Source organism: Homarus americanus, unplaced genomic scaffold, assembly GCF_018991925.1.
Source record: "Homarus americanus isolate GMGI-L3 unplaced genomic scaffold, GMGI_Hamer_2.0 scaffold23920, whole genome shotgun sequence".
Taxonomy (NCBI): domain Eukaryota; kingdom Metazoa; phylum Arthropoda; class Malacostraca; order Decapoda; family Nephropidae; genus Homarus; species Homarus americanus.
Genome location: NW_024750587.1, coordinates 1 through 9,531, shown reverse-complemented (window position 1 = coordinate 9,531; position 9,531 = coordinate 1). Strand labels below are relative to the sequence as shown.

The 9,531-nt window shown below is 48.2% G+C and overlaps 1 protein-coding gene across 1 annotated transcript; it reads right to left on the bottom strand.

Moving 5' to 3' along the window:
• Positions 1 to 204: 204 nt before the first annotated feature.
• On the bottom strand, positions 205 to 820 carry LOC121854116 (uncharacterized protein C2orf16-like; the record flags this gene model as incomplete). Its single annotated transcript, XM_042348506.1, has 1 exon — positions 205 to 820. A coding segment is annotated over one exon (616 nt), but the record flags the coding sequence as incomplete, so codon positions are not given.
• Positions 821 to 9,531: the final 8,711 nt, after the last annotated feature.

The following is a 9,531-nucleotide window of genomic DNA, read 5'->3' as shown; positions in this document are numbered from 1 at the left end:
GGTTATGGACTCCAGGCCGTGGTTGAGGACTCCAGGCCGTGGTTGAGGACTCCAGGCCGTGGTTGAGGACTCCAGGCCGTGGTTGAGGACTCCAGGCCGTGGTTCTTGTGGCGTCCTCATCGTGCCAGCTGTCAGGTGGTCACTCGCTAACAGATGGAGTCAATTAACTTCATTGATGCGGTTAATCGCTTCTCATCACGATCATCATAAAATTGGCCGCACTGATAACTCAAACTGTCCTACGCTTCCTGACCTCCTAATGGTGACCTTTGATGGCTCCTGGTGACCTTTGATGGCTCCTGGTGACCTGTGATGGTTCCTGGTGACCTGTGATGGTTCCTGGTGACCTGTGATGGTTCCTGGTGACCTGTGATGGTTCCTGGTGACCTGTGATGGATCCTGAGCCTGTGATGGTTCCTGGTGACCTGTGATGGATCCTGGTGACCTGTGATGGATCCTGGTGACCTGTGATGGTTCCTGGTGACCTGTGATGGCTCCTGGTGACCTGTGATGGTTCCTGGTGACCTGTGATGGTTCCACCGGTGACCTGTGATGGATCCTGGTGACCCGTGATGGATTCCTGGTGACCTGTGATGGCTCCTGGTGACCTGTGGTGACCTGTGATGGTTCCTGGTGACCTGTGATGGTTCCTGGTGACCTGTGATGGATCCTGAAGTGACCTGTGATGGTTCCTGGTGACCTGTGATGGTTCCTGGTGACCTGTGATGGATCCTGGTGACCTGTGATGGCTCCTGGTGACCTGTGATGGTTCCTGGTGACCTGTGATGGTTTCTGATGACCTGTGATGGTTCCTGGTGACCTGTGATGGTTTCACAGTGACCTTTGATGGCTCTTGGCAGTGACCTGTATGATGGTTGGTGTATCGAGAGGGTAGACAGGCATTGAGTAATGTCTAGTGTATACCTGTCGCATCTTTCACGCCACACCACACCACCTTACCCACCCACCTTTACCCACCACCCAACCCACCCCACACCACTTAGCGACCCCTGACCCACCCACCCAACCCCCACCAAGCCCCACCCACCCACAACCGCAAACCACCCCACACCACCCAGCGACCCCACCCACCCACCCAGCCACCCAACCCACCCACCCCACCATCACATCGGTATCTGGCTCAGGTCCAATTAGTCTTTCAAGTTATTAAATTCCTCAGACAGTGGGTTTGTGAGGGTGATAACAAGGACGGATATAGAGTAGTACTGACCAGGTGATTAATGTGGGTGGTTAGTTATCACCTAAGAGGGAAGACCATGAATGGGGGGGGGTTGTTTGTTGTTGTTTTTGTTTGTTATGTGTTGATTTATTATTATTATTATTATTATTATTATTATGGGCTCACTAGTACTGGGACCCACAAGGACTGGGCCCCACAAGTACTGGGGCCCACTAGGACTGGGGCCCCACAAGTACTGGGGCCCACTAGAACTGGACCCCACAAGTACTGGGGCCCACTAGAACTGGACCCCACAAAGACTGGGGCCCACTAGAACTGGACCCCACAAAGACTGGGGCCCACTAGGGTTGGGGCCCATTTTACACAGGAACGGTTTACTCACAATTTTGTATTATCTTGAAGAGAATTTATAGCCGGCGATAAATCTCGGCTTATTCCTCAGGTCAGGGAGAAGCGGATCAGGAAGCGGATCAGGGAGAAGCGGATCAGGGAGGAGGCGGGTCAGGGAGGCGGGTCAGGAGGCAGGTCCGGGGAGACGGGTCAGGGAGGGGCGGGTCAGGGGAGAGGCAGGTCAGGGAGAGGCAGGTCAGGGGAGGCAGGTCAGGGAGGAGAGGCAGGTCAGGGAGGCAGGTCAGGGAGGAGGCCCAGGTCAGGGAGGCGGAGTCAGGGAGAGGCAGGTCAGGGAGGCGGATCAGGAGGGAGGCAGGATCAGGGAGAGGCGGATCAGGAGAGGCAGGTCAGGGGAGGCGGGTCAGGAGAGGCGGGTGGGGAGGAGGCAGGTCAGAGGAGAGGCGGGTCAGGGGGAGAGACGGGTCAGGGAGGCAGGTCAGGGAGAGGCAGGTCAGGGAGAAGCGGATCAGGGAGAGGCGGGTCAGGGGCAAGCAAGTTAGGTTAGGTTAGGTTAAGGTTAGGTTAGGTTAGGATATATATTGGCGGAAGAGGAGGGAGAGGAGGATGAACAGAAGAAGGATGAGGAGGAGGAGGAAGAGAAGAACGAGGAAGAGGAGGAGGAAGAGAAGGAGAAGGAGGAGGAGGTAGCGGTGAAGGAAGAGAGCCTCAGGACCTCAGTAGTTGGCCTCCACGTCAGGAAGCCAATATACCATTTATCCTCATCCATCAAGTGTGTGCTGGAGGCCTTGTCATCCTTCCCCCTCCTCCCCCTCCTTCCACCTCCACCTCCTTCCTTGCCCCCTTCCCCTACTTCTCCCTTACCCCCTTCATTCCTTCCCCCTCCTTCCCTCTCCTCCTTCAAGGTCACCAATAGGATTCTTGGTCATTACGCCTCTCTCTCTCTCTCTCTCTGGTGATGTTAATTATTGTTATTATTCTTTTTTTTACTTGAAAGTTTGTTAATAAATGTCGTCTGTTTTACCGTCCTGGATGATAACGGAGGAGGAAGGGGGGAGAGGAAGAGGGAGAGGAGGAGGAGGAGGAAGAGGGAGAGGAGGAGGAGGAGGAGGAGGGGGAGGAGGAGGTGAGGACAGGTGTGTTGATACTATCTCGTGTCCTGTAATTAACCTGCGGAAGGAGGAGGAGGAGGAGGGTCATTAATGGATCCATGGAGGGGTAGGGAGGGAAGTTTGGAGTCAGTCAGTCAGTCAGTCAGTCAGTTTAGTCGTCAGAAAGTCAACCAATTTGGCAGTCAGTCAATCACTCAACAGTCAGTGCGTGAAACTGACTGTATTTCGACCAATCAGAGCCGGAGGCAAACAGAACCATCACCATTAGTCAACCACTTAATCTGCCAGTTAGTTACCAGTCAAAGGGTAACTAACTGTCCCTCTATGATAGCCAATTAGTTGTTGAACCAGCCAGGTGTGGTGTGTGTGTGGCACAAATAACAGCCACACACCTCCCACACCACTAATTGGTCCACACCTGTATTATATTGGCTGGTTTCCAATTCTAAGCCTAACCTAACCTAACCTTTGGGCGAGTATCACCCCCCCCCCTTCCCTCCCTTCCCCCCCTCCCCCTCCCCTTCTCATGTCACCTGGAGAGATAGGCAGGTGAGACAAGGGTGAGAGAAAGGGTTATCTCTCTCCCAACAGTGAAAAGGTCAATTACGGACGCTACCTGTGCAGCTCACCTGTCGGCCAGGTCACCACCCATGGGAGGTGAGGGGGGTGGTGGGGGTGGGAAGGTAGGGTGAAGAATGGTTCACTACCACCACTACTACCACCACTACTACTACCATCACCACCATTACTACTACTACTTCCTACCTATTACTACCACTATTATCTACCACCATCACTACCAGCACTACCCACTACCACCACAACCGACCACCACCGCCATCTACCACCACCCACAACCACCCACCACAACCACCCACCATACACCTTCAGGGCAATGGGCGGGCCTTAACTCCACAACGCCGCCCATACTATAGGTGTGTGTGTGTGTGTGAGTGTGTGCGTGTGTGCGTGTATGTGTATGTTTATATGTGTGTGTGTGTGAGTGTGTACGTAACAAGATCTATAATACAATAACACGAGGAAATAGGCCGTTTCCTCTCGTTTATAGGCCTATTAACTAGGTCTACTGCCTACAAATAACTTCTCCATTTATCTTAAGGGCACACACACACACACACACACACACATTGAAGGCCTATTATGGTACTTTGTTTTGTGTACGTAAAACAACCACCACCACCGCCACCTACCACCACCACCACCACCATCACCCACCACCACCGCCACCACCACCACCACCACCACCACCATCACCGCCACCACCACCACCACCATTGCCAGACCCTAGGATGATTGTAATAGTCTTCTTCTCTCCATTCCATTACGCTCCAGACGGCCTTCCTCCCTTGTTTACTCAGGAAATGGGGTATTTTTCCAATTTCTCTCTCGTCCGCCTTCCCTCTTACCCCATTTTCCCCATTTTACCTATTTCCCCATTTCTCACCTACCCATCTCTCGTCTTCCCTCCAAGTGTCAATAGTGCCAACCTGTAGTGAGTGCCAACCGAGGGTGTCATTTAAGAGTGCCAAATTAGAGTGTCAGGAGTGTCAGTCAAGGGTGTCAGGAGAGCGTTAAGACCAGCAGGTATGGAGATATTGTGACGCTAAATGGAACTGTGTATTTCTGTGTAAACATTAATTTGTATGTTCACTGTATGTTCCTTCACCTTTCTCTAATGAAGGCTTTTGTTAAACCACCAATGTATGTAATAAGTCATTTATGTCCAATGTATATTTTCAGCCTTCGGGCTGCAGAACTTTTTCAATAAACCGTTTATTATTATTATTATTATTATTATTATTATTATTATTATTATTATTATTATTATTATTATTATTATTATTATTATTATTATTATATCCACGCCTCCGCCTCACTCCTCTCACCCCTTATCCCTTCCCTCCTCCACGCCTATCCCTCCTGTCCCGTCCTTCCTTTCCCTTCCTCACCCCTCCACGCCCTTCCACCTCCTCCTCTCATCCTTCCTTCCCCTTCCTCACCTCCACGCCCATCCACTCCTCCTCCTCTCCACCTCCCCCTTACCTCCCCCACTCCTCTCCCCTCCTCTCCTCTCCCACCCTCCCCTCCACCTCCCCCTCCTCCACCCTTCCACACCTCACGCCCCCTCACGACAAGCGACGACCATATAGAGAGGAGGGCAACGATAGTCAAGGACAGGCTCTGGGCTACAGACTCTCGGGGGCACCGTCCTTTATTGAAGAGAGAAAGCAGGGTAACCCGACACCCGACTTACCTCGCTATGATGGAGGGCGTGAGGGAGGGTGAGGAGAGGGAGGGTGAGAGAAGAGAGAGACCGTGAAAAGTTATATCAGTGCAGAATTGAATAGGGAAATCGAGTGAGGGTAGAGTGGTACGTGTAATAGAGAGGGCTAGAATAAAGAGGTCTGAGTGGGGAGCAATCAAGAGGGGTAGGATGAAGATGGCATGGTGGGGGCAATGAGAAGGGCTTTGAGTGGGAAGGAGAAAGAAAGCCAATTGAGGGAGAGAGAGGGTGGGGAGAGAAGATAAATAAGGTTACAGGAGGAAATATGAATAGGGTGGGACAGGAGTGAAAGGGAGAGGGAGGGCAAAGAGGGTTGATATGATAGGTTGAGTCGGAATGTAACAGAATTGGGTGCTATTGGACGATGGCTGGCCCAATATGTTATAGGTCCCAGTTTAGGTTCTGGTTCTAATAGGTTACCAGTTCTAATAGGTCCCAGTTCTAATAGGTTCTGGTTCTAATAGGTTACCAGTTCTAATAAAGCTCAAGTGCTATTGGTCCCAGTTCTAATAGGCTTTAGTGCTAATTGGTCCCAGTTCTAATGGCTCTGGTTCTAATAGGTCCCAGTTTTAATAGATCCCAGTTCTAGGTCCCAGTTCTAGGTCCCAGTTCTAATCGGCCTCCTTCTCTTCCTTCCTCCTTCTCTTCCCCTTCCTCTCTTCCTCCTCCTCCTTCTCTTCCTCCTCCTCCCTCCTCAATGGTCGGATTAACCTGATCTCCGTCTCAGGTAATCAGCGTTATGACTGTCAGGAAAGGTCATTACAGTCACCTCTTTTCCGATCATTGGTGGTGGCCGCTAATAATGGTCATTAACGTAATTAATCCAGAGTCCTCCTCAGTGGTCGCTGTAGGAAGGCAGTCGCTGTGGAAGGTGGACCCCAGGCTGGGTTATGTTTGGTTAGATTAGATTAGTTTGGTTGGTTAGCGCCCATTACTGGGGCCCCCATTACACGGGGCCATTCACCTAGGGCCCATTAGACTGGATGCTGACGTGACTTATACACATTCAGGTCATTTAAACTATGGCCTCTCCAACTTTTCTTATGGGGAGACTCAGGAGAATTGTGCCCCATGGCCAAGATGCAGGACACTGCACGTTCATTTGGTCTCCTAGGTGCTAAGAGCATTAGTGGGGTATTAAATTTGTCTCCTAGGTGCTAAGTGAACTATCAGTATAGTTTTAATAGCATTTTATAGAACCAGTCAGCCAGTTAGATACGATCTTTCACTTACAGTCACAAGAAATTTTACGTCCAACAAAGACTGGACTTGGATATCTGATTAAAGCGAAGTTCCAATTTTTTCTTCAACTCTACTAATGGTATTGGGGAGGGTGGATCATGTGGATGGGGGTGGATAATGTGGATGGGGTATGGATAATGTGGATAGGAAGTGGATAATGTGGATGGGGTATGGATAATGGATGTGTTTAGGATAGACATATGAATATAATATGGATGGGGTTAACGTATGGATAGCATGTGGCATTATGGATAAGTGAGGTTATGGATAGGACTGGATATGGATAGTGGTGAGGTCAAGGATAGTGTGGTAGCATAATGGATAGTGTGGGGATGGGTATAGGGTGGGATATGGATAGAGGATAATTACCTAATCCTTGCTCATCTCACAGGTAGACGGATATTACCTCCCCTTTCCCCTTGCCCCTCCTTGCCCCCTCCTTACCCCCTCCTTACCCCACACCCCCCTTACCCCCCCCCACCTCACCTCCTCATCTCCTCATCTCTCCTCTCACCTGTCTTCCCTTTACCTCAGGTGATTAAAACCCCTAATAACATCTGTCTTCTTTCCAGGTAAGTGTCATCTAGGTGCCTTAATTAACAGCTGATGAAGAAGACTTACAGAGTCTTAACAAAGGTAGGTGATGTGTTGTGTTATCTGGGGTTTGCCTGTGTTAGCTGGGGTTTACCTGTAATGTGGGGTTTACCTGTGTTATCTGGGGTTCTGTGTTAGCTAGGGGTTTACCTGTGTTGGCTGGGATTTACCTGTGTTACCTGTATGTACAGTCGGCCTTTTGTATGCCTGTAAGTATACCCTAAGGCTCAGTACTTGGACCATTATTATTTATTATATATTTAAACGACATAGATATCGTAGACAGCAACTTAGTATTTACTGATGACACTAAATAGGACGATAATTAAATCTGACGAGGACTTACAAAACTATAGGAAGGCCTAAACTAATTTCGAATGATCTGAAAAATCAGAGATGAAATTCAATGTGGACAAATGTAAAATTACTTAGTCTAGGAGATGTAAACAGAGACCAGATACCAGATGAACAACGATGTTATAGAAATCCGACTGTGAAAGATTTAGAATAATAATGGTAGAAATCTTAAGCCAAATAAACAATGTATTTGCTCGTAACAAGGCTAACAAAGTACTTGGGTTCTACTTCAAAGGTGTTAGTTACAAGACTAGAAGTCATCCTGAAACTATATCTTGCGCTTGTGAGACCTCATTTGGGTACATGGTTAATTTTGGTCACCTACTTCAGAATGGATATACAGTAGAATCCAAGAAAGAATTCAGGAGAGGCAGCAAGACTAATCCCAGGCATTAGGAACCTTGTGCAGATACAGAGTTAAGGCATCTTAATTTGCACTCCCAGAGACAGAGTGAGGGGCAGACTCGTAACAATGGTTTTAAAATGAACAAAATTTAGATTTATGAAGCGCAGAAATAGAAAGCATTGGTTTGGAAATGGAGTAGTGGACGACTGGAACAAGTTACCAACATCATCATTAACTCGAATACCTGGATGGCTTCAAACAACAGGTTGGGTGGATCATATGAGCAATAGGGTTGGGTTAGAAATGGGACTGCCCAGTATGGACCAATAGGCCCGCTGCAGTTTCCTCATTCTTATGTGTGTGTGTGTGTGTGTGTGTGTGTGTGTGTGTGTGTGTGTGTGTGTGTGTGTGTGTGTATGTGTCCAGCAGGTGTCTTTCCAGGGCGAGGTGGGGAGACAGAATAAGATAATAAACAATATGATGATCAGCTGGAGAGAGAGAATAATGCTTACGAAAAGGGGTGAGGATAGGAAGGGTGAGAGAGACAGGAGGGTGGAAGTGGAGGAGCGTGGGGAGGGCCATGATGGAAGAAGGAAGATGAAGTGCTGTCTGCCATGACAACAGACATCTTGACTCACAGCAGAACACAGAATATTCATCTTTGATCCCAGGACAGACTTACACCCAGACACGTCTAATAGATCAGGTATAAAAAAAAAATCCCAGATGTTCCCTGTTGTCTGTGTCTGTCTGTCTGTCTATCTGTGTAATTATGTCGCATCCTGTCAAAGCGTAAAGAATAGGCATGAGAATAAGCATAGCTACCTTTTAGCACTTATCTACAGCAGTGGGATGGGGGTAGGGGTGGTAAGGATGCTGTACCGGTTAGAGTTGATTGACTGTGTGACTGCGGGAGACTGGCTGATGGCTGGATGAATAAATGACTCACTCACTCCACTCCTTACTCAAACACACACACACACACACTCCTCCTCCCACTCCTCCTCACTCCTCACTCACTCCTCACTCTCCTAATTATGTAATAGTGTATATATCCTCTCTTCAACACAAAGGCAAAGGTCGAGTCCCGCGTCATTAAAGTCCACACTCATAAAAATATTAACTAAAACTGTATATAATTTGGAAACATCGTGTGTGTGTATTGTGTGTGTGTGTGTGTGTGTGTGTGTGTGTGTGTGTGTGTGTGTGTGTGTGTGTGTGTGTGTGTGTGTGTGTGTGTGTGTGTCACGTTGGTAGGTAACAATTGTAACAACTACTAACACTCTTCCTCTCTTCCCTCCCTCCTTCCTCTTCCTCCCCTCCCCATTCCTCCCCTCCCCCATTCCTCCCCTCCCTCTTCCTCCCCTCCCATTCCTCCCCCTCCCCCATCTCCCCTACTACCATCACCATCACCCCAGACACGATCAACATAAATTCTCAAAGGAGAAGAAAATCATCCATCCTCTTAATATTTAAACAGATTGCTAAGAAGAGCAAAGTGACAATAAACGTCAAGAGGGAAGAATGGTGAATAATAATTGGGTACAGGTAATGGTGATAAAAGAGGGGGAGGAGGAAATGACAAGGGACAGGAGGGAGGAGATAAAAGAAATTGAATAAATATATGAAGTGAAAAATGGTGTTTTTGGTTCTTATTAGTTCTCCTTCTCCTCCTCCTCCTCCCCTCCTTCTTATCCTTGTCATCCTTCTACTTTCTCTCCCCTCCTCCTCTTTCTCTCTCTGTGCATGTTTACAACAGTCTACCACAAAACTCACTGCAAACCATGCATTATAATCCACGTCGTAAGAGTAACTACAGTAAAACCTAACTTTTGACATTTTATTTTTCCTTAAGTAACTCACCAATTACTTTAATACCAATGTTATCTTGTTAGACTCTACAACTACCCTGTTAGCTTGTTAACGGTGTTCTGGGTTCATTAAAAGTAACGTTGTTTTGACTTTGACAGCTTATGAAGAATTGTAAGTGTTTGGTGAACTGACTGGAGCCAAGCAATACGTAACT